Source organism: Anneissia japonica, unplaced genomic scaffold (genome assembly GCF_011630105.1).
Source record: "Anneissia japonica isolate Jap-2015-1 unplaced genomic scaffold, ASM1163010v1 scaffold1489_len2284818_cov182, whole genome shotgun sequence".
Taxonomy (NCBI): Eukaryota; Metazoa; Echinodermata; class Crinoidea; order Comatulida; family Comatulidae; genus Anneissia; species Anneissia japonica.
In genome coordinates, this window is record NW_022698455.1 from 966821 (window position 1) to 992104 (window position 25284).

The 25284-nt window shown below is 33.7% G+C and overlaps 1 protein-coding gene across 1 annotated transcript; it reads left to right on the plus strand.

Moving 5' to 3' along the window:
- Nucleotides 1-11: 11 nt before the first annotated feature.
- Nucleotides 12-24646, plus strand: LOC117102576 (vacuolar protein sorting-associated protein 51 homolog). Its single transcript, XM_033242900.1, has 20 exons — nt 12-97; nt 1397-1612; nt 2654-2739; nt 3841-3996; nt 4396-4469; nt 5115-5247; nt 5362-5450; nt 6089-6245; nt 8740-8846; nt 9560-9671; nt 10406-10726; nt 10950-11072; nt 11366-11470; nt 11831-11971; nt 13010-13239; nt 13751-13877; nt 15083-15195; nt 15270-15273; nt 15726-15800; nt 24137-24646. The coding sequence occupies exons 1-20, from the start codon at nt 85-87 to the stop codon at nt 24164-24166; spliced, it is 2412 nt and encodes an 803-aa protein (XP_033098791.1). The 5' UTR covers nt 12-84; the 3' UTR covers nt 24167-24646.
- Nucleotides 24647-25284: the final 638 nt, after the last annotated feature.

Sequence of the window (25284 nt, forward strand, 5' to 3'; positions counted from 1 at the left end):
GCATGCGCAAATCTGCCACACCAATGTGCTCGAGTTTCGAGGAGGAAAGCAGCAACCCTAGCCCTGGGCCTAAGCTACCTAAAAATGGCCTCTTCAGGTACAGTGAAACATTTTCATTTTGTGTAATTACTCGTATAATTTAGGTTTATACGTCCCTTAAGTCTGGCATTGTAATGGAGACCTACTACTTCTAGGCTAGGCCTAAACTAGGGAGTAAAAAAAAAGAGGCCTAGGCTAGCCGCTAGCCCGCCGGCCACAACACTGCCTGGCGGGTAGGAAGGAGGGCAAGTAGGTAGCCTACTCTCATTTCCTCTAGGCTAGGACTCCGGCCAGGCTACTAGGCCTATGCCTGGATGCTCTACCGCATTATGTAGGAGTGCTGTAGGACTAGGCCTAGGGAAATATATGTGATTAATTGCATTCTGTGTATAGGGTAGGCACTAAGCATTATAAATAACAACTCCCTGCAATACGAGCGGATGCTACTTTTTGAGCGAATCCAAAACATAGGCCTAGGCCTACGGCCTAAGCTAAGCCTAAGCCTAAATTGTTTTTTTCTTATTGTTTTTAATGACAAAATGCACTGTGTAAATTTTCAAAGGTCTTGTTACTTTTAATAATTATTTTATGTTTTAAATTACTTTGGCAAATCTGATTACAAGCTCCTGTCCCCACCCATTAGCCTAGACTTAGCTAGAAAATGTAAGGTTAAATTTTCATTTCATTCATTGCAGTGGTGTATCTACATGTAGGTTCAGCAGTCTTGAACTGGGGGAGGGGGAGTTAGTCTGATTGGGGTGCGTGAAGGTGAAGTGGGGGTGCTCAAATAATTAAGTAGAGGTGGGGTGGGGGGCTGCCTCACAAATTTAATGTGATAGGTAATTTTTTATCTACTTGAGCATATTTTTTTGTTACTTGAATACGTTCATTTGTTCAATTGGATTGGGTTTATTTAGGATTCAGTTACAAAACATGATTTGTATAGGTGTAATTTTTACCTACCTGACGTGGAAATGTACCGAATACTCAGTACATTTGAAAACAACTGCGAAAAAAAATCGCAAGTTGTTCTCGGGTGGGACTCGAACCCACGATCTCCAGATTATTAACATAAAAAAAACAGAATCAACTGTTTTGAATCCCAACACGATGGCGTGTATTTCAATACTTGGAGTATGTATTATACTTTCTTATCTGAGATTAATCAGTGGACCTTTCGGTTTTCAGAATCAACTGTTTTGTAAAAATTAAGATCCTCCCTTTTTTAAGAAGTCTGGACAGACAAATTAGACCACATGAGACTGTTTTAACATACAGTAATTAATTTTGATTCGCCTACCAGGAACATAATTTACACATTATGATTAACTAACTATGATGTTGTTTATCCAAATAGAAAAAATGGATGATGCTAGTGAAGAGATCCGCAGACGACGGAAGCATGGAATGCTGAAGCTTTACTATGGAATGGAAGACACAAGTAAGGAGAACCAGGATTCGAATCCCATTGACATCAACGGAGCTCAGTTTGATCCACAGGTGTACCTTTCAAGGTTGATGAAGGAAAAGAGACTAAACGAGTTGATTGACAGGGAAAGTGACATGGTGAAACGTAAGATTCAGTTAATTTGTTATATGGTATTTACAAAAAAGGAGAATGATGATTATGATGATGATTGTGATGATGATGATTTTGATAGTGATGATGATTATGATAGTGATGATGATTATAATGGGATGGTGATGAACAGGAATAGATAGAAAGATATATACGGTAAAACCTCAAATTGAAGCCTAGTGGGCTTAATCTCGAGATGAAGCCCAGCTCGAATTGAAGCCCCCTCTTTAGTTTTCAAAATTAGCTTCTTAAAAAAAAGAAGCCCATGGGATTTTTTTTGAGATAGTACAGCACATACACTGTACATGAATTTCAAAACAAAATAAATTTAAAACAAGCTTGGTTTATACAGTAATTTAGGTGATTTAATACCAGTTAAATACACTCCATGATACAGATTGATATTACAGTAGCCTTATATATTATAGTAAAAATTCACAAAATTTACAGCATTCATTTTGAAAAGAAGCCCCATTCTCAAAAGTAGCCTCAAAAAGAAGCCCATCCAAAGTTTGCAACAAAAAAAAAAGTGGCCCAGAGCTTTAATTCGAGGTTTTACGGTATGACAGTGATGATGGTTATAAGTATGAGGATGATGGTGATTGGGATGATAAATATGTTGATGATGTCAAAGACGTCCTTAAAAAAAGACATTGTTTGGCATTCTATCTCGCCATTTGTATGGTGTGTTGTCACTTTCTAATTTCATCAATCCATTCTGTTTTGCATCACCCTTTCTTGTATTTTCCTGGCACTTCGCCCTCTATAGAAGGTATAGTGTATAAAACATGCTTCTTTGCATTTCCAATTACTGTTTTACAATTTTCTCTTTTCTTATTTGGTTGTGTAAGCCATTTTCATAATATAAATTTTGTACTATTTTTCTTTTTTTTTTTAAATTCATATTTGTCGTTATATATTTTATTATTTTTGTAGTGCAACATTGAATGTTATTGATATGACAAATGATTGAGTGGTTATTTATGCTGTCTATGAAAACTCAATTCACACGATTTTTATTTTTCGACTTTTCAGAAATCCGTTCCCTTGACAGTGACATGCAAACACTTGTTTATGAAAATTATAATAAGTTTATTAGTGCAACAGATACCATTAGGAAGGTAAGTCACATGACTAAACTAGTAAATTGCAACCTCTGCCCCAATTGTAAAATTTCAGTTGACCTAATAAAGAATATATGTGGCAAAGACAAGCCAAACCAGTCACTCGTCGCAAAAATCGATTTTGAGTTATTAATACAGTGTTAGAGAGTAAAATAATTGCTGTAAAATGGTAAAAAAATCATTCAAATCGAACATTTCCTTATAAAGTTACAAGCGTTTAAACATACAGCTGTTTAAAGAACTATATATGAGAAATCAGCCTTCAAAGTTTATGATTTCAGGCATTTCTCATGCAGAAACTATCATCAAATTCTTCAAAAATGTTGTTTTAACATTGCACATTGGGAAAATAACAGCATAGGATGATGTGTAGGTATATAAAGGTTAGTTTAGTGCAATAAAATAGATTTTTAAAAATTTGACATTCCAGCATGATTTGGCCATTTTCTCTGAAACACGATTTGCGACGAGTGACTGGTTTGGCTTGTCTTTGCCACATATATTGATAAATAAAAATAACGTACTTATTCAAATAAATACCCCACATTAAATAAGCTCCTCCCTTGAATAAAAGCCCCTTCCAGAGCCTCATTTGAAATAAATGCCTTCCTCGAATATATGACCCGGGCATTTATTTTTTCTTCCATTAAATGCTCCTGCCCCTCAAATGACTGTAAACAAACTAATGGAAGCAACATCATTCTCAACACATCCTATTAATATTCTACTTCAGTAGAATTACATCTTTACTAACCTGGTTGTGATTAGTAAGTCTTTAGAATCAAGAAATAAGGCAATTAGACGGTATGTGTTGTAGTTCCACATTACCAGAAGCACTAAGGGGCATTTATTTGTGTATATACATATACATTTTACACAAAAACGCCTTCCTAGAATAAACACCCCCTCAAAAATTCTTCTTTAAATAAATATGGTAAGTTATTTGGTGACATTGAAGTTAAAAAGCAGTTGATGCACATTTTTTAAAGTCCCATAAAGATATGTTTGGCATATCATTCCATATGTTAGGTCTACTTTGTGAAATCATATTAGAATTCTGGTTCAACAACAGTAATCAAGTTTTAATTTTGTATACAGATGAAAAATGATTTCAAAAAAATGGAAGATGAGATGGATCGACTAGCAACAAACATGGATGCCATTACCGAATTCAGCGCAGGGATTAGTAACACATTGCAGGAGAGACGACAGCAAATATCCAAGCTCAGCGGAGTTCATTCACTCCTTAAAAAGGTTGTTATTCTTTCTTAGCCTTCCAAAATAAGCATAGAGGGAAATATGTAATTGAATCAGATAATAGTGTGAAGCCCATCAAAAAATGGAAATTGACTTTTTAATTTATTCTTTTATTCTCCACATTTTAAACTTTAAAATGATGGGTCATGTACTGGAATTGACTTACAGTTGCCATAGTTATGAGTAAAAAGTATTATATACTATACATATATATTATATACTATAGCATACAATACTGCCATATTCTTATGCTAATTACTAGTTTAACAATTGGCAACACATGCTGGTTTTGGAATGGCAAGTCTTATATGACTGACATCCTGTTATTGTTATAGAAATCCTGGGGAGATTCTTTCTCATGTTGTTATCAATAATTTGTCTGTTTTATATTAACAGTTGCAATTTCTATTTGAACTTCCTGCGAGGTTAAAGAAGTGTATTGAAATGAAAGCATATGGACAGGCCGTCAGGTAGAGTACATCCAATAAATTTTAATGATGGTAGGTAATGTAAAGCAATTTAATTGATCCTAGAAGAATAATTAGGTAATTTGGCTGGGCCCCACTGCAGTGCTGTACACTTGAAAATGATCCTTAACATATACATGCACCATGTACACAAAGTCAACATCTTAAAAATCTCTCTCTGAATGACTGTATTTCATTGTGAGCAGATTGATGGAATAGAACTAGGGATACAATGATCCCTATGGTTTACTGTGCACACAGTGGTTACCACCAGTCAGAATGATGTGGTGAGGATAAAGGTGGAAGAAACCAAACTTGGTCTTGGGTCAATTATTTATGGATATTGTGGATTTATATGTATCCTTATTATATTCCTCCCCCCATAGTGAATGGTAAAATAAAGAAGAAAAAAAGAAAAAAAGAGAAAAAAAACGATAGCTCAGAACGCCTCAAATGTTATTTTCGAGGGTCTAGAAGACAAAAATTTTAGTGGGGGCATGCCCCCCGACCCCCTAGCATGGTGTTGTCTCGATCGGCCCAACTTCCAGCCCCCCTCCCTTTTGGACATCTCTGGATCTGCCCCTGCTCTCAATAGGTTTGCAGACTGAAATCAAGTTAAAGCATTTATTTTTTGTTTTTGTGCTTCAGATACTACGCCAAGACAAGAGCTGTCCTCAACCAATACCAACACATGCCGTCCTTTCATGGTATACAGCAAGATTGTAGTGAAATTGTCGCTGAGTTGCGATCAAAGCTGCGAGAGCAATTTAGAGACAAAGAGGTAATCCTATAACAAAGACCAAAATATTACATCAATAATTATATAGTGATATACCTAGAACTCATGATCAATGTAAATTCATTTTTTTATTATTTGTTAATTTTTTTTTGATAGTCAACTCCAAAACAGCTTGCAGAGTGTGTTGACCTTCTGTTGCAGTTGAAGGAGCCCGCAGATGAGCTTTGCGATGAGTTTTTGGCACGGTACGTATCATAGAAGTGTCGAGGTCATCCATCTGCTCATCATTTTCAAAAGAGTAACAAAAATACTTTTATTTGTGACCCCCTTCCTCTGCAGAAAATTGCTTAATAAAATGCTGATTGTTGTTGCCTTTTCACAAGGGTTTCTATGCCACTGACCATCCCTATGGAAGGGACTACCCTGTGAAGTTCGTCATTCTATAACCTTGAAACAGTTCAAAATTTGCTCTCTAAACTCATCTTGTTCAATTATCTTTTCTGTAATAGCACTGTTAGACCATCTGTGTAAGAGTGCTTAATAAATATTCAAATTATTGTTATTATTATTATTATTATTATTGTCATTTGGAGATCATCAATTCTTTATTTTCATTTAAAAAGTACATACAGGTGTTGGCCCATCTCTCTTAGCATATGTTTACTCTTGTGAAAATGATGAAAAATGTATTTCCCCACTTAGCATATACATTGAAACAGTCCGTTGGTGTTCCCAAATATTACTAAATCAACGAGCTCAGTGTATCCAATCCAAGAACAAAGAGCTCAGGATAGTAATATTTTTGACAGCATGAATTTCTTCTTTTAAATTCTTATCTTCATTTATTGATTATTCTCACTATACTATTTTCTTTGTATTTTAGTGCCCAGGAGAAACTTGATGAAGATCTGTCTGAAATGTCTGCCCAAGTAAATCCTACAAGTGTTCTAGAAGTTTCCACACCAGAAGATGAAATGGTAGAGTCATCAGAAAAGACTGATGAAAGACCATCTGAGAAGTATATGAGAAATATGCCAATGGTTAGCAACTTAGTTATATCATCATCATCATTATCATCCTTATCACATTTATTTTTGTCATTATCATCATTAACAATTGTTTTGTATTCATTATTGTTATTAATGTTATAATTATCATCATACTCATCATTGTCAATTGTCATCATCACAATTTTCATCATCATTATCATCACCATAATTATGGGATCTTGGTATAAGCATTCCCGTTGCAGCCCTATTTTTAATCAAATCTACCACCATTTTTTTTTTCCAAAAGTATTTATTTTTCCAAAAATAAAAGTACAGGTGATAATAGACTACTGATAGATGTGTCAGAAAACAATAGGCTTTAAATAAAAATTTTTTTTATATTTTTAGAAATAAAGGTTTTAAAAACGTGATTCCGCTACCAAATGTCGGAATCACGTGTATTTCCGCTACCAAAATATGCTACCCACTAAGATAGCAACAAAATTCAACTTCTTTTCCAAGTATCAAATGGATTAACAAATTTCAATGGTTAAATGATACAAATAAACAATAATTAAAGCTTGGATCAACTTTGTTGTTCAAATGCAAGTTTAGGTATGGGAAAAGGGGCGAGGTGTACTTTTCTCAGAAACTTCCAATAAACTTTCTACTTTAGAGTTTTGCTTCAAAGAGGTACTTGTTAATCAAATAAATTTTCTTATAATAAACAACTTAATTAAATTTGTATGGTAGGTTTTTACTCCACCTACTAATTTTAAGTGCTTGCTATTGGCTCACAAACCAGTGACGAATGTATTCTTATGCATCTTAAAGAATACTGCATCACTTGTTATTTTTTATCATCGAGATCGCACGAGTACCAAAATGCCATTAACTGCTGCAGAGAACTGATGCTTTGTGAGGTTTTAATGCTTCCATGTAATAATAATAATAATAATAATAATAATAATAATAATAATAATAATTTGGATTTGTAAAGCGCAAAATCCATAGGTCTCTATGTGCTAGAAATTTGCAAATTAAAATAAACTAAAGAGATGAGTCTTGAGACGATTTTTAAATATCTCAACAGAAGGAGACTCACGAACAAAGATAGGCAAGCTATTCCACACCTTGGGAGCAGCAACGGAAAATGCTCTACAAACAAACAGATTGACCATTAACATCTGTAATTTTGTGAAAATTCACATGCTGCTTTTGTGTGTGTTGTTAATATACTTAAGAATCACCAGTAAATTATAGCAATATTCCAATGTCATTCCGCTACTGTCATTCCGCCACTATAATTATATTCATGAATGATATTATATATTTGATTAAGTTAAATAATTAAACAACTAAATTACTCAGAATGTTTTTAAGTATAGAATAGGCAAACTCTAAACTAAAAATATAATGTTATTGTGTTTTGGTAATTACAGTGTAAACAATCCAATATTTTTATTAATTTTCATAATTTTTATAATTGTGTTTGAGACTTGATAAAGTAAAATAAATTTTGTTTCAAATACCAAGTGAATTGCTTCAGCATTGTTTTCATAAAAAGTGAAAGATTTTACATTTTGTCAAGAAGGTTTTTCATAAATATTAATTTCAAATGCACTTTTATCAATGGTCATTCCGCTACTGTGATTCCGCTACCAGACATGGTCTTATATTTTTATAAATATATCCAAAACTATAAACATTTTTAAAAATCAATGTTTTGCATTCAATACTACACTAAATTATGATTAACTGAGATGTATTCAATTTTTAAATCATTTTCATAAATCAGAGGGTTTTAGTAAAATGTGAAGTGGTAAAAATAGAGGGTTTTTTTTTTTTGTCTTTCCGCCACCATACATATTTTTTGATATTATATCAAAATTGTGATAGGTTTTAAAAAAAAAACTAGGGTGGAAATTATAGATGGATTCCATAGTTATGTAAATATGATAATTATTCCAAGAATTAGAATGGAGTGTAAATATGACATTAGATTAAAGTTAAAAAGTTCAGCAAAATAGTGATGACATTAGATTAAAGTTAAAAAGTTCAGCAAAATAGTGATTCCGCTACCATGAAATTGCCCTAAGTCCAATTGGTTTCGAACTTGGTAGAATGCAAGATGGTAATAAGAAGACAGAGTCTATTGTTTTTGGTACATGTGTAATTATGATAATTGCTCATTAGCATATTATAGGCTAGTTACCATGATAACTAAAGTTTTTTAAGCCTGATTAGTTTCAAACTTTGCACAATGCAATATGGTGATAAAGCAACAATCTTTTGTATGCATGTAAATAGGCGAGAAAAATCACAATGTGGGAAGGCTATGGTTTTGCTGAGCTGCTTAAAAGGAGCATTTATAGTTAACTTTATTATCATAATCATGATCGTCGTGTCATAATTTAATCATAAAGCTTGAAATAAACTAATTCGTAACAAGTTGAACTGATATAGTAAATCAATGGACAGGTGTCGTGATTTACAATTCCATGATTTTAATTGTGTTTTTTGTTTTTTTGTTTTTTTTTCTTAGGATATTTTGGAATTCATTCACAAAGGTTGTACTAGTTTCCTTGGTAACATCTGTCTAGTGATTGCATCTTACAAGGAACTGTTCGTGAACAGGCAAACTCATTCAGAGTAAGTACTGTCCTTACAATGTGTTCTGCACTGAATTGGTATTGAGTACAGTTTTTATGGGCATAACCTGCGAAAAATTATTAATTAATGGATCTTAATCAACTTTTCATAGGCACTAACAGTCTATTGTTGTGTTTAGAAAGTACAGGTTTCACTCCAATCAAAGACCACTTTTGGGACCAGGTTCCAATGGTCTTTAGCAGCTTTGGTCTCTAATTAAAATAATAAAAATAAAAGATGTTAGTAAATTTAGGACCACAGAGAAGTGGTCTTTAATTGGAGGTAGTCTTTAATTAGAAGGATCTTTAATTGGAGGGAGACCTGTATTATGCCACCAGAAACAGCCAACGAACATATTTTTGTTCACATTATTAAATTTTGTTTTAACCTTTTCAGAAGGGATGTATTTTAGACATGTTGTATATTTGTTTTGTGTCCCTTCTGAGTATCCATACTTTAGGCATGTACAGTAGTTAATTAATAAGATATGTACTTGAGGAATCACAGAAAGCACGTGCCTGTTGAATAACCAAAAATTACGAAATTCCTCATAACCATCATATACCAGAATATCCTTTTACTTATAGAAAGAAATGTGTTGTAACATAAAAGAGATATTTAGTTGTTTAAAAAACAAATTTGTTTCTTGTACAATGGAGAATAATAAACAGATGAAAGATTTTTTTTTTTTTTTTTTTTTACCAATTCCATAGTCCTCAGGAGCAGGAGCAACTGCAGGAAATAGCCCACTCCAAGTTGGCAGAGTTTGTCAAGTCCAGGATGGAGCAGTATTTCTCCTGCGTTGAGCTAAGGATTCAAGCTGAGGTATGATCCATACAATTTCTTAGCCAAGTTTATACAACACCTGTATATATTCTATTAATTTGATTAGTTGAAAACAGGTCACATGAGATTGATTTAAAATGACTAATCCATAGTTATTTGAGTGCTAGTCAACGATCGTTGAATAGTACTTTCTTATCTCCAAGACGACAGAAATCTCAAATGCAACACGAGCGAGAAAAATGAACTTGCCTAGCCTGGGCACCCCGCGCGCGTCAACAAGGAGTTGGTCATTCAGTAGCCCTTGCTCCATTGATAAAATCGCAGGTCTATTTGGTACTGGGGTCATTTGTACTTTTGAGCGAAGAAGGTTTGGAGGATTTACTGAATGAAAGTGATGCCGAATCAACAAAAAAGGCAATAAAATATGCAGTTAACCATATGGAGTATTTTGCCAGCTTCAGCGGTAAGGATTTGAGTCTATTATTAGCTAAACTTGATCGATTCCTAGGCCTAGCCTAGGTCGATTTTATGCTAGCATTCGAAAGGTAGATGGGTCCTTGCATTTGAAGAGAGCATGCGAGATACAGTTAGGTGTTATATAAAACAAATAAAGAATGTTTATGAGTGCAATGGGGTAGAATATTTAATTCGGTGAAAATGAAATATTCTACCCCATTGCACTCATAAACATTCATTATTTGTATAATATAGCATATATGAAAGCCTGAATCTTTAATTACCTCATTTTTATTTAAACTATATTCCACATGTAGAAGGAATCGGTTGAGAACTCGATGCTGGTCAGAGCTCTAGACAGGTTCCATCGCCGTCTCCAAGCTGTTGACAAGCTTCTTCCTGAGCTCAATATCATCGTTCGAGGTACAGAAATCGTAGCCAATGCTGCCCGAGAGAGGTCGCTATTCTACCTTGAAGGATTGAAGAATCATTTCATTGAATGCACAACTGATGTGCGACAGAAGCTATGTACACCGCGACTCATAGGGAAGCAGGAGACATCAAACCTGATGGATATGCTGACGATGATGTCATCGTCAATTGTTGAGCAAATGAAAGTGGTTCTTGCCAACCTTCAGGTGAGGCAATGACCACAGTCAATTAATGATTAGGTGTTAAGCCCTGTCTAGACTTGTGACATGCCTAAATATGGTCATGATGACATCACATCATGACCATATATAGGCAAATCATGACTATATATGGACATAAAACAGTTTATTTGTCAAAGAAAATTTGATAGTCTGGACAGAGCTTTAGGCTTTAAAAACAATAATATTAATAATAATATTTTACTTTTAGGGATTCACATCTTCAGACCTGACTTTTGCAAACACAGCTTACTTCCAGGGCACTTTCTGTGTTCATGACGTCAGGGAAGTAGTGGTTGTTGGATTTCTTAAGTATTTGTTCAAGGCATCGTGTGTAAGTATAATTAACTCCTGTCTACTAACATTGTTAATTTTAATATTTAGTCACATACCAAATTTTCTTACTCATATTTTGTTGATTTATTAATTTTATCTAAACTTCTTTAAAATTCTTTATTTTCAATGCAATTAGATAAGTTTCTTTGAGTATTTAAAATGACGATAAATTGCAAAATATAATATAACCGGTGGTACTGATGATGTTTCTATAAATTATGCATCAGTCTCACCACTGTTTTAATATTATGTTATGTTATTGTGTTAAAGATTTTAAATTTAACATTTTAGGATCTTTGTGAGCGTAGTGGTGAGAAAGGGTCGGCCCCAGCAGCAATTATTCTGCTTCTGTCGAGACTCCACATGGATTTTAGCAACACAACAATCTCACAAATTGTAAGTTAGTAGTAATTTAAACAGATAGACAATAAATATTATTAATATTGCAACCAAATAACTACTATTAAACATTCTTCATTGGCATTCAACCCTTGCACTCTTTTGCAACATCCTGTCTGTTCCAGCCTCCTTCCTACCCTGCCTTGCATCCTCTCCTGCCCTCCTTTGAAACTTTATTCCCTCTCTTGCTATATTTTACAATCATCTGTAACCTTCTCTGCTTCCTGCAGCCACTTTTTTTTCTTTGCAAACCCTATTTCCTCCTATATCTTGAAAAATCCTTAATATATAAAGGCTAAAAAAGCGTTCATTTGTTAATTTTATAACATGATGGAAAATTCTATATTTACTCTACAGGTTACAACAGCTGATAACCAGTTTTCACTTGACCCACGCTGTAAAGTAACCCCTGCAGCTGACCTTGCAACTAAAGCTAAGAAAACAGCCCAGAAATTACTTAACCAGTATGTGCAGATACAGGGATTGCAGATTTCACAGGTGAGTCATCACTAGGAACGGTTTGGTGTAGCGGTTGTGGTTCTGCCTCTCAACCTTGAGGTCGGAGGTTCAATCCCTCGCTGTGCTTTTTTCTTGTGTCCGTAGGCAAGACACTTTACCTTAAGGTTGTCTCTCTCCTCCCAGAAGTAAAAGTTGGTACCTGATAGGCTTAAAACACAAAATGCGCTGACTACAGCTACAACATTATGGGATTCTTCCCCAGGAAGCAGAGTATGTGTTCCATATGTGCTTGATCCTATGACCATGGGTAATAATGTGAAGCACTAATACCCTATTCAGACTACACTCTGTTGCGATCGGTTGCGATTTTATCGGTGGTAATCCAAAACTGATTACTCCCAATCACAATCAACGAACACATTCAAACCAACACAAACAAATTTTACATTCTATAGGGCAAGGCTCCGGTGGCTAGGCCTATGTTGACTGACCTCAGCCAAACAGTGCTTGTGGAATATGTTTTGCTGACTGACCTCAGCCAAACAGTGCCTGTGAAAATTGTTTTGATTCGCTGCGATCGGATTCTGCGGCAATCGGGAGTAATAAAGATTGTAGCACCCAATCGCAACGGGTAACAATTGCAATATCGATCATATCTACTATTATTGGTGAGCTTTCACACACGATTTTACTTTGCGATTGGGTGTTGCAATTGCTACAACCGATTGCAATGCGATGCTAGTCTGAATGGGGTATTAGAGACCTTGTTGGCATTAAACGCTATATAAAATCTAACATATTATTATTATTATAGTCAGTTAATATATGATTGGAAAATCGTAATATTTGCTGAAGCAATCAAACATTTCTACTGTGAAATGAGGCATTCTACCAGAGGCAATAATTTGAAGTACTGTGTAAGTGCAAAAACAAACTCACTATGACAGAAACAATACATGATTAAGTATGACCAACTTCCTTTATTTGCATGTTATAAAGACGTCTTGAGCAATTTGTATATCACCTCTTTTAAGATATAATTGGTTAATCTAACATTTTCATATACCCTGTGTTTAGATGTTACGGAAGAGTGTAGAAACCAGAGATTGGTTAAACACAATCGAACCTCGTAATGTCCGTGCTGTTATGAAACGAGTTGTGGAAGATGTGACGGCCATTGACACCCAAGTGGGACACTTGTACGAAGAGGGTGTGCGCAAGGCACATAGCAGCGATTCAAGCCGTAGGCTAAGCCTGAGTTCAGCCCGACATCACAAGAAAGAAATGCCAAGAAACTACACCCCAAGGTAGGTACAATATACGCAATGCCTTCTGTAAAGAGTTGATATTGCATCACAGTCGAGTCTAAAATTGCTGGTGCATAACTCAATTAAATGAGTTTGATTTTTTAATTATTTATTTCTTACTTGCTTTTACTGAAATGCAGTATGTTTTAACTTTGTACAACCTTTGATTTGAATTTTGTATTTCTGGGATGTTTTTCTTTTCTTTTCTTTTACTATTTTGTTTAATTCCCCGATTTTTCTGTTTACCTTTGTGTTTCCAATTTTACTTTTGTTCACTGTTATTTAATTTGTAAGTTTGGACGCACCACTAATTAGTGTGTGCCACTGTTGTAAAAGTGTGTGCCAATAAAAACTGAAACTGAAACCACACATGCATTGCTGCCATTTACTAGTGTAGTTGTTGGATGTGAATGAAAGATTAATTTGTTTTTAGTTGTTAACTATTAAGGTATTGAATTTGTCAAAAAAGTGTTATTCATAATTGGAATTTTCTTTTTTTATGATTTTTTAGCACAAATTTTGACAACAGTCTCATGACCAATATTCAGAAGTTATTTTCAGAACGGATTGAAATTTTCAGTGCTGTAGAATTCTCCAAAGTTTCTGTACTTACCGGTATCATCAAGATTAGTCTTAAGGTAAGCCTGTCTATTGTACGTTTATTATCACTCTTTAATGTCAGTTTCCAATTAGATTAAGATAGAGCTGAGCCCAAAAATTTCAAAACAACATCTGGGTTCCTTTAAATAAAGTTCCTTTAAATAAAGCTTTTATTATTATTATTATTATTATTATTATTATTATTATTATTATTATTATTATTATTATTATTATTACTATTATTATTATTATTATTATATCAGTCTCATGGTAGGATTATTATCAGTCTCGTGGTAGGATTAATATCAATCTCATGGTTTCTCAATTGATATCATAATTGCATAATTAAATTTCTTAAGTATGAAATTTTTTTAACATCTTCCAAGGATTTCACTTCAGCACCGATCACTCTGTCAGCTTTATTTACAATTCTCTGTAATTGACACTTAATAATGATATGTGAAACTCAAATAATAATAATAATACAATAAGAAAGGATTGACTGGACAACAGAGGATTAGAACACATTCATATCATTAATATCAATGTTATTGTAGGATTAATATCAATCTCATGATGAATATATTTTTGTTCTAATTTTGGGCAAGGCACTTTATCTGCATTGCTTCTCGCCACCAAGGAGTATAAATGGTTGCCTGGTGGAGGTGCCTGCTACTGTGTCAATATGGCAGCAACACTGAAGCATGTGGCCCCAATGACCAGGGAAAAAAATTGCTTCACCTAAAGCAATAGGCCTGTATAAATACCATGGAGCCATCCATAATTAGCAACATTTTCGAAGCAGTACAAAACATACACTTTAGGGGGGAGGTGGTTGAAAGTGTAGGCACATGTACTCTTTTATGAAAAAGATAAAATGTTGATCTCAAAATGACACAAATCAACATTTTTGGTGTACTCTGTTAAGGGGAGGTAGGAGGGTCACAGAAAAGAGTATGTTTTGTGCTCTTTTAAAAAATGTTGAAAATTATGGATGACCCCCAAATAACAAAAATAACATATAACTGAAAATTAGAACAAGAAAATACTTATCTTACCAAGTGTCAGATTTATAATAATATTCATATTGTCTTGCATAGACAGACAGTGGGTTGGGAAAAATTTCTTAGTAAAATATCTATACGTAATTTAACAATAATCTGATACTCAAAGCTATAATGTTTATCTTTAAAGAAATAACTAAATAATAGTAGATAATGATATTTATATTTTTCTTCCCAAGACATTGTTAGAATGTGTTCGTCTAAGGACATTTGGTCGCTATGGGCTACAACAAATGCAAGTAGATACACACTATTTAGACATGTACATTTGGAGATTTGTAAGCGATGAAAAGTAAGTGTAATTTTTAAATTTTCTCATGTGATCATCTCTGGCAAAACCAGCTGTTTGGAAAATTCAAAATTTAGTTTGTGCTATTGTAATATTCTGCTTGAATTCTTCTTTAAAACAGTGTTTATTTGGTGGAAGTTGGTTTGAGTATTATTGAGGCTATGAATATATAGTTCATTGGATATCAGCCATGTAGCTTTTTAGAAAACAGCTTCCAAAGATTCCAAAATCAATAGTTTATTATTGAGATTTGTATTTTAAAATGATTTTATTATACTTCTCAGTTTGATTTAGTGATTGATATTTTGCAGAAATGTCCTTCAGTATATTTTCTTTTTACAAATGCAAAAATTCTGATTCTCAAACGTTTTGGGTACTTGTGTGAAATTATATATTTTGGGTACTAGATGTGTATAAGAGACAGGGATTTGAGTCTATTATTAGCTAAACTTGATCGATTCCTAGGCCTAGCCTAGGTCGATTTTATGCTAGCATTCGAAAGGTAGATGGGTCCTTGCATTTGAAGAGAGCATGTTCACTTTCTTCTTGATGAAATTGTTGGCAGTACTATCCATCGTTGTCTTGACCCCATCCTCATGGAACCCAGTGTAAGTTAAAAAAAAAATTTTTCTGCTGATGAAATCTATAAAAACATGTTGAAACAATGGTCTTCAACATTCTTACTCATGCAGTGCCAATGAATCATCATTTAATCACCAGTGTGACTCATCGTTAACGTTCACACAGGATTAAATTATAACCTATTGTTTTAAAAATTGTAATAGAGCCGATTTTGTTGTGAAAACGAATTCCGTCATTGCTTTTATTCCGTTGAACCATATTTCACCTTAACTTGCTCGTAAATAAGATGACTGTGCTGGTTTTACTGCACCGGTGCCCCTGGTTAGTTTATATTATTGATTCTGTTTTTTTTTTCAATTTGCTCATTCTGTCACTTTATTTTCTCTTGTTTTTTTGTTATCTTCATACACATATTTAAACAGCTTTGAAGGATTTAGTACGAAAACTAAGTACAACACAGCAATTTATAAATGTGGCACCAAGGAAGACCTTCATTAGCCCATGTGACCAAATTCAAATACTTCAGGATATAGCTTAAAAATATTCTTAATATTAGTCATAGTCATAATAAAAGGAAAGTATAATTTGTTTTCATTATTAATACTGAATGGCTGTTGTCAGCCAATATTAATGATATGTACTACAAACAGAATAAGAAGCAACATCCTGGATAATGTGGTTTTTTTAAATAATAAATCATTGTTTCATTTACTTTTCCCCCTTTTGAGGCCTTATTTTAGCTACACTTTTAATAGTGTTTCTTTTATTATACAGTTCAAACTTGATTCTTTAGCAATATTATAAACAATAAATATTATAAACAGCAAAAATAGATATCAACAAAAATTAAGAACACGTTCTCAAGTTCAAAAAAAAATTTATATAACTTTAATATTATTTAGTTTAATTTGCATGAAGTGTTTACATATTCAACGCATATATTTACTAAATTTATAGTATTTGCTATCAAAAATATCATATAACATTCATAGTGTGAGTAGAATCGATGAACAAACTGAAATAAACCTTTCATTGAAATCAGTCTTTGTCAACAAGTTAATTAAATATTCCATATCTCTCAGCACTATTCTGTAGCTAATACCTTTTGCCAGATATTCCAGAATACTATGAAATCAAGCTCTCTGATTGGACAGATAGTAACCCATCAAATATTATTACGAGTATGTGTGAAATATATTCTGCTGGTAGTTATATTGTTGTTCCATGAGTCATTAAATGCAAGAGTTAATTTTATACAAATTCATTGGCAGTTTTACTGTTTCAATTTGAACTAAAAATTTTTTGGATATTTTTAAAGTTCATTTTGCTGGGGCAATTCTGATTCAAATCCCCTCCCTGCTATCTCTCCCGACCCTCCTCCCCCCACATATATTTTAGAAGATAAGTGACCCGTGATACTATTATCAAATTCATATTAAACATTTTATGCAAATTTATTCTTGGTGTATTGTACATGTAATAAGGCCTTAGAAAAAAGCTGGTTACTGTGTGAATAAATCAGAGGTTAATTAGCATTTAGTGAACACTTGGCAGGTTCACACACTGTATGAAAATGAAATACAGGTACTTTTCAAATGCTGCCATTTTGTTCAATCTTGTTCACACACAGAGCAAGTGCTAAAGTAGGATTCTTTCCATGTTCACACTTTAGGTGTCCAAAAATCATGTTAATTCATCTAAATTACTTCTGACCTGTTCACACACACACACACACACAGAAAGTCCTAAAATCAGATCAATTCTTCTTGAAAGTTACTACTGAACAGGTAAATTTAAATTTAGTGCAATTGAGGCATGTTGTGGCAAAATGGCTAAGTTGTAGCAAAAATTTAAATTCAAGTTATTGGTATTTTCAGATACCAGAGTATGTGATCTTTAAAATGAGGGGTCATTCAATGAAATTGGACATTTAAAGCCCAAGTTATTGGAATGTGAAAGTACAGGACTCTTAGAGTCAAGATAAACGTGATTTTGAGTAATTGCCTTCCAAAGTTATTTGTGCATACATTGTTTAATAGAATTAACTATCTAAATAATGTTAAATAAACGATTTGTTTACCACTTCCAGAACTAATACTTTGGGATATGATTAATAAGACATTAAACTGTTGATCTATAGTGAAAAACAAATTTGGATTTTTTGGCAATTTTTTGAGCTCCCATATTTTATAGCTCATTTCCTCAATACTGGCCTGTGCGACAACTTAACCATTTCGCCACGACATGCCTCAATTTTCGGTTGTCTAGAGATGTCATATCCTTGTGCCACAATATAGATTTTACGGGCATACACATCACTTTTTGTTTGAAGCTATGGGCATTTGAATCTTGCCTAAATTGATCATTCCTTTGTGTCAGTCAGTCTTAACAACTAATTAGATCTAAAACTCTATCATAAAACTTTATAATATTTAATTTACAAAAAATTTTCATACATTTTAGAAATTTACCAAAATTTATAAAATTCATGATATTCATAACATAAAATATTTTTCTTGGCTTTTTAGTTGCATATGTACCATGTAAAAATAGCATGAATGTATACTGTATGTTTTTTAGTGAATTTAGGTCACAGGACATTGAATAGAAAACAATGTTATGTCTGTGTCTGTTGGAACACATGTTCTGATAAAACATGGAAATATTGAAAAATCTAATGGGATTCATAATGCTGGGATAATGAATTTAGTTTAGAATATTGTTATTAATCTGTCTCATTTTAATGGCAAGCATATGAGAGACTACAGCTAAGGATGTGGTTTTGGTATTAAAAGAAAAATATTGCAGAAGTCAGATGTTGCTGGCTGTATCCTATTATCTCACTGAATCTCCTGAAGTAGTATTTTTATTAGGGAGATTTTTTTATTGCTCAATGATGTAACCCTTAGACACATCGCGTACCGTTAATCGAGTGGTGTGTACTTGTGCATGGCATACCAAATGCCAGTATTAACATGCAATCAATGGCGGACGTTGATCTAACAATAGTGGCGGACTGTCAAGGCAAGCAACTGGCTAAAACAAATTTTAAAAATATAGTAGTCCAGTTTCTCTGTTTTATTTAGCATTTCTTAGTCAGGATCTTCTATATAAACCTTAATTTTTTTAGTGGAATGCTACAGTTCATTGGAATAGCAAAGTTTTCCAGTGTTTGGCCTACTTTGGTATCTAGGATAAGTCACAGTCAGGCCTATCGCATTATACTCTCAGCTGCTTTAAATTTCCTCATGGCTGGTTTTCAATATCAGCCAGGGGGAGGGGGCGCCCCTCGCACATCCTAGTATGCCAATACTTAGCATATCCTGCATTTTACCCTACGGTCCGCCACTGTCCACCAACAGACCCCCCCCCAGATTAGTGTATGCCACTGAGTTATGACAGTCATGCATCAATGATTTTAAACTTGGCCAGGATTTGACCAAACACGCTGGTGTTACGTTAATCACCCAGTCTGGACATCTCCCTAGTTATGCTACGGTTTAACACACGCCCGGGATTAGATAACGCCTGACATATCTCTGGTCCTAGCAAGCATAACACAGATTCATGTATGTGTGACTGATGCATTTTCTGCAAAATATGCTACAAATTCAGCTGAAACCATGGCCCCTGATTCAGAGGATCATACCCTAGAATTCAAACAACAACAAGAACTCAAACTGCTTGCATTTGCACTTACATAACTCCATTATGTTCTACTATCTTTTACCGATGGTCGCATAATCGAAAGCTACATAGTATTAGGCTTTTGGAGTTGAGCTGTTCTTGGATTTGAAAAATCCATGAGCATTTACTATTGAACCCAGGGTCTTAGAAGTTGATACAATTAAGACACAGCTTATTTTCTGTTGGTCTGTAGAAAAAAACAACATTTTTAATATGTTATAGCTAAACATATCCTAGCCTCAACTCTGTCCTTGTTTACTGTGTTTGTTTATTACTTAATTAGGTGATTTGTTTATGTGCATCAGTTGCTCTTTGCGGAGAAGATACTCTTGTACATGTTGTAACTCGTATGTATATGACTTTACTTGAGATATATTCATTATCAAGAGCCTCATGTAATATTTTACCAAACATAGTAGAGCTTAAAATCCATACTACCTCAAACTCCATATACCTTTCTGGCTTCACAATCTATCCCTGCAATCTGTAGTCTGTCCATGTAATTTGTCCATGCAATAATAATCTGTCCATGTAATATACAATAAACTGTCCATGCAATAATAATCTGTTCATGTAATATATAATAAAATGTCCATGCAATCTGTAATCTGTCCATGCAATAACAATCTGTCCATGTAATAACATAATAAACTGTCCATGTAATCTGTAGCCTGTCCATGCAATAATAATCTTTCCATGTAATATATGATAAATTGTGAATGCAATCTGTAGTCTATGTAATCTGTCCATGCAATCTATAATAATCTGTCCTAGCATTCGATAATAAGCTATTCATTCATGTAATTTGGATTGGATGGATTTATTCGGTGTAAACACCAAGGGTTTCCATGCATTCTACCAGCTTTAAAGTAAACATATCTGAGCATTATTTCCATGCAGTCTGTATAAAACACTTCACAAATTATACACACACTCTCAAAATTACTCTACTGTACCCAGAATCTTTTTTGGCAAAGTTGTTATTTTCAATCAATAAACAAATATCGTAGAGCTTGCCTTGCTTCTTCTAGTACGGTGCAGGTATTTGCAAAACTAGGAAAATGCTGCAGCTTTTAAGGATCTATAGATAAAGTGCAGTATTGACAGTTGAAATGGGAGTGGAGCCACCCGCTCACCTCCTCCCCCATATAATGCAACATGTCTTGCTGATCTTGTACAAAATATTGGTTTAGTATTTCTGTATATTAATTAGCAATTTTTAATATTAATATAGGGTTTAGCACCAACAATTGCTCACTTTCTTTGCTTTACAATTTATAATATTGTAACTACAAGACAAAGTTTAGGTGAAAGTATCACATTTATTAATTAAAACTTGAAAAGGGGAATTTTGAAACATCATACTTACAGTAAATATTTTGAGCTCAATTTAGTAAAAATTTTAAAAAGAATTTGTAAAAAGGAAAAGCCAACACCCTGAATTTGTTTAGATTTTGTGTTGATTAGGCTTGGCCAACACATAGTTGTTATATTTGCCTTTATATTTAAAGAGATGCTTTCAGTAACAGTATATTGTAGCAATTTAAGCTTGCTAAAGTGTTGTAATATGCAATGGACCTTGGTAATTTTGTCACCTGCTTTGCTTTTACAGAATCAGTTTTTGTTGTTCACTTACCTTGAACTAGCTTTGGAGATGAATAGATTAATTAACAGCTGTGATTATAAATAATTTTTATGGTTTTTAGCACAGTTTTATCATTTTTCTGTGTCGCACAAAGTAACTTGATAAGTAATTTGGTCTCAATTGAAAGTTAGAAAGGTAAAATATTTTACTTGCCAATTAACATACACATAAATATGACCGTTCTTATTATGATGATGGCTGTGACGACGACAACAATGATATGATGACAATAGTGGTGATGAAGATGACAAGAACAATGTTGATGTTATTTAATGTGTTGAGGATGATTATGTTTTATTTCATAACAAAGTTCCTAAAAAATATAATATATTATATATTAAAAAATGTGAGGCCAAAAATGAATAAATATAAAAAATACATAAAAATTAACAAAACAAAATTATATTGTTTGAAAAATTATGTTGAATATATTATGATGTTGATGAAGATAGTGATGATATCATTGTGAATCATATATGAATTAAATTTATTTATTATTTATTTAGTGGTCACAAACATTTGCCTCAAAAGGTCCTCTAATAGTTGCTCCCTGCTTTCACAATGAAACAATAAATATATAAAAACAATATGAGTTAACAGATAAATAGGCAAATTTTATTTTTACATCAAATTTTATCTTTTACAGCTAGTCTCATCTATTGATTATTTTTCCACCAATCAGCAGCAAGCCTCACTTTCCATTCATATAAGTATTTCCCTATTTAGACTCTCTGCGGTTATTATTCTCCTAATGACGTCAACACATTGACAAAACAGTTATTTTCAGAACAATCTACATCGTGTACTGCAAGAATTTGATATATGATTAATTCACCATTCAAACGTTCAAACAATAAATAAACAAAATAAAGAAATGGAAAAATGAAAAGCAGAAAAATAAAATGGAAATAATTAATAAAACAACCATTATGATTATTTACATATACAGTAATAATATTATTTTGGCATCGTCAACAAACAGTAATAATTGTTTGGCATTGTTTACTGTGACTTCTGTTATTATTAGTCATAACTGTTGTGATCACATGGCCAGCTAATTCATTTGACATTTAATACTTTCACTTTGTTTATTTTATTTTAGCTACCAATATATTAAAATGTTGCTAAAGGCCCACTTTTACTCAGTGGCTTATGACATTTCAATGTGATATTTGAATTTAATTATTCAAATAACCACCCATATTGGGCCCATATTTCAAATTTATGTTTAATTCATATCCATCAAAAATCTGTTCCTAGTCCAGATATCAAGCAATCATAATTAAAGAATAATCATTAATGAAAAGCAGCTTGCATTTAATTTTACTGTAATACCCAAATTTTATAAAATTTAGTTAGCTAGCTCTGTGATGACCGTGCAACTTATGCTGGGCACTTACCCTGTCCAACACTCGTCGGCCGACGCGATTCAGACTGCCCCTGATAATCAGAAAATGGTGTTACGTCATCTAACACTCACTGGAAGCGGAGTTGTATTTGATGGTCGTACGACCGTCGAACGACGAAGTGAGTTTCTGGCTCTTACGCAGCTTGCTGGTCACTGGTCATTGACCAAGAGATAAGCAATAGCCTGGTTCTCACGAGAGCCCTAGTATCCGGATCAGGAGCTAACTGTTAGCGCTAACCGTTAGCACCTGCATGAGAACGCCGGATCGGTTAGTGCTAACCGTTAGCGGTATCCGGATACCGCTAACGGTTAGCAGGCGCTATCGGTTAGCAAGTTGAGCGCGTTTTTATCATCAACCAATCACACGTACACGTTTTCAGTTTCTTATAGGCCAGTGATTCGATCATCATATTTTTGGTATCTGGATCGGGATTTTCTCGTATGGACGCACAGCAGTTAACGGTTAGCAGATCCGTATCCTGCTAACCGTTAGCCATGTGAGAACATAGCCTACATCTCAATCAAACCACCCATCATATTTTTTCTATTTACATATTGAATTAGTACTTTTTGTTGTTCTAAAACTTAAACAAATTGGGGTGAGGGGGCTGTCACCTTGAGTAGTAGCCTGGCTAATCAGAAGTTAGAATCTCATTAATGAAAAGTTATGTTATTTCAGCACTACAAATAAATTATTTTAGTGCAAATTACATTTTGTTGTTCTTTTTCCAATTTTTTTTTTGTCATTATTACTTTCACCTACATTCATCATATGCATTAAAATAGCCATTTGCAATCGCATGCAAGATTACATCAGACTATATTAGTATAACTGATTAAAATGTTGCAATATTACATCATTCTTAGAAAGGTTTCATTTATTAAATTAATTCGAGGAAATATCAGAAATAAGAAAGATAAAAAATAGTCTCTTGGGGGAGCATGTGTCTACAACGTGATATAGGTTTTTATTATTATTATTATATAGTTTATTCCAAAATATTAATAAATTTGTTTCTTGATAATTTAGAGCTATAGAGTTTATAGCAAAATATTCTGTAGGTTGACTAAATATAGCCAGTTGTATGACCCTTCAACTTTATGAAAATGCAAGATTGATCATTTCATCTTTAGCTTATGTTGCAGTGACGGTGCACTTCATTGGTTTACTTTCACCAAAAATATAATTCGGGGACCCTGACTGAGGCTCTAGTGGGCCCTTTGGTTCGGACCTCCTGCTGGACAGGCCTGGTCCTCTGTCGTCTGACGCCACGACAAGGTCTTCAAATAATTTTTAAAATAGTAATTTGCCTATCCAAGTAACGTTATTTTTATTGCCAATTCCTTATCTAAAACACAATTTTGATCATTACTAAGCCATAAACGCTCTCCATGAAGCTTACCAGGGATTTTTTGTTCGGAGCCCCAACTAAGGCTCTAGTGGGCCCCTTGGCTCTGACCCCTCCATTGGACATGTAGTACCCCTTGTTGGCAAATATTTGGAGCCACTGTTGTATATACTCACTACAAATAATAACAATTTCCCTATTGTCATCATATTATCCTAACTTTTATTAGTTTTTAAATTAAAAAAATATTTCATTTGCTTTATATCTTTTCAGGTCATTGAGGTGATTTGTGAGCGAGGTTAAATAGATACATGTTCAGGGCACAACTCAGGCCTGGTGACCACAGCAACATTTCCATGTGTGGACCAATAAGCTGGATATATGTGCAATATCATTTCACACCATCCTTGATGTAAAAGAAATATAAAAAGTATGAGCTATATTGTACAAAGTGAATATTACTTGAAAGTTTATAATCTTGTTCATTCAGCATTTAAAAAACAGGGGAAAATTACAGTAGTTTGTATTATACAGTAGAAAATCAAAATAGTGATTGGGGGCTGGGGGGTGCCAAGTGCAACATTACTCATTATGTATTTGGAACAAGTTACCACACACTGCAGTCACATCATCAACCAATTTTTAGAAGGAAACCGTTGCAACTATGAATATCATGCTTCCTCTAACAGAGCCACAAGTTCATGTAAGCTGCAATTAGAAGTCAGAATTTCTTTCATGACTTTCAGTGCAATGCGACAAAAGTTGAACCATTTTTAACTTCAGGTAAAAGCAATAGAAGATAAAACATACAAACAAGATGTTCACTGTCAAGTGGCTCACTAAACATCTTTACATAAAGCATACATAAAAACAAATATAAAAAGATTCTAACAGATCAGCAATAAAATATTTGAATTAAAATATACAGTAATGCCAGTTAAAACAATTTACAGTGAACGAAGTCTATGCCTATGTCAAAGGTATTGCAGTTGATAAGGCACCTAAATGATACTACAAATAACGTCTAAAGCAAAGGTTAAAAATTTGTTTAAAAGTGTACTGGATCCCAAATATTTTTCCCAGGTCGGGCATCACTGGCGTAAAGGGATCTGAAGAAGCCTTATCCATGGGCCCTGACCTCTTTGTTATGCAACTGTTCTTTGGGTTTTTTTTTTCCTTTTTTTCTTTTTGCTTTTATACAGGCATATGTCATGTATAAAAGCTGATAAGATAATATATTGTTTTATTGCTAGAAACATAAAGAATGGTATGTATAACGTTTTATGGAGATCGTACGAGTGCATGATGATGATGTTTCTATGACAATTAAAAGATACTCAAGTTGGATTTTTTAGGCCTACATATTAGTTTGTCGTTAGTCCTTATTCCATAAGCGGTAGACTAAATTTTGGAGTGAGGTG

What these genes read in the sequence shown, in the direction of transcription:
- LOC117102576 (XM_033242900.1), top strand. An exon ending in CAACAGATACCATTAGGAAG is followed by an intron (nt 2,740 to 3,840) that starts GTAAGTCACATG and finishes TTTTGTATACAG; the next exon opens with ATGAAAAATGATTTCAAAAA. An exon ending in ATATGAGAAATATGCCAATG is followed by an intron (nt 6,246 to 8,739) that starts GTTAGCAACTTA and finishes TTTTTTTCTTAG; the next exon opens with GATATTTTGGAATTCATTCA.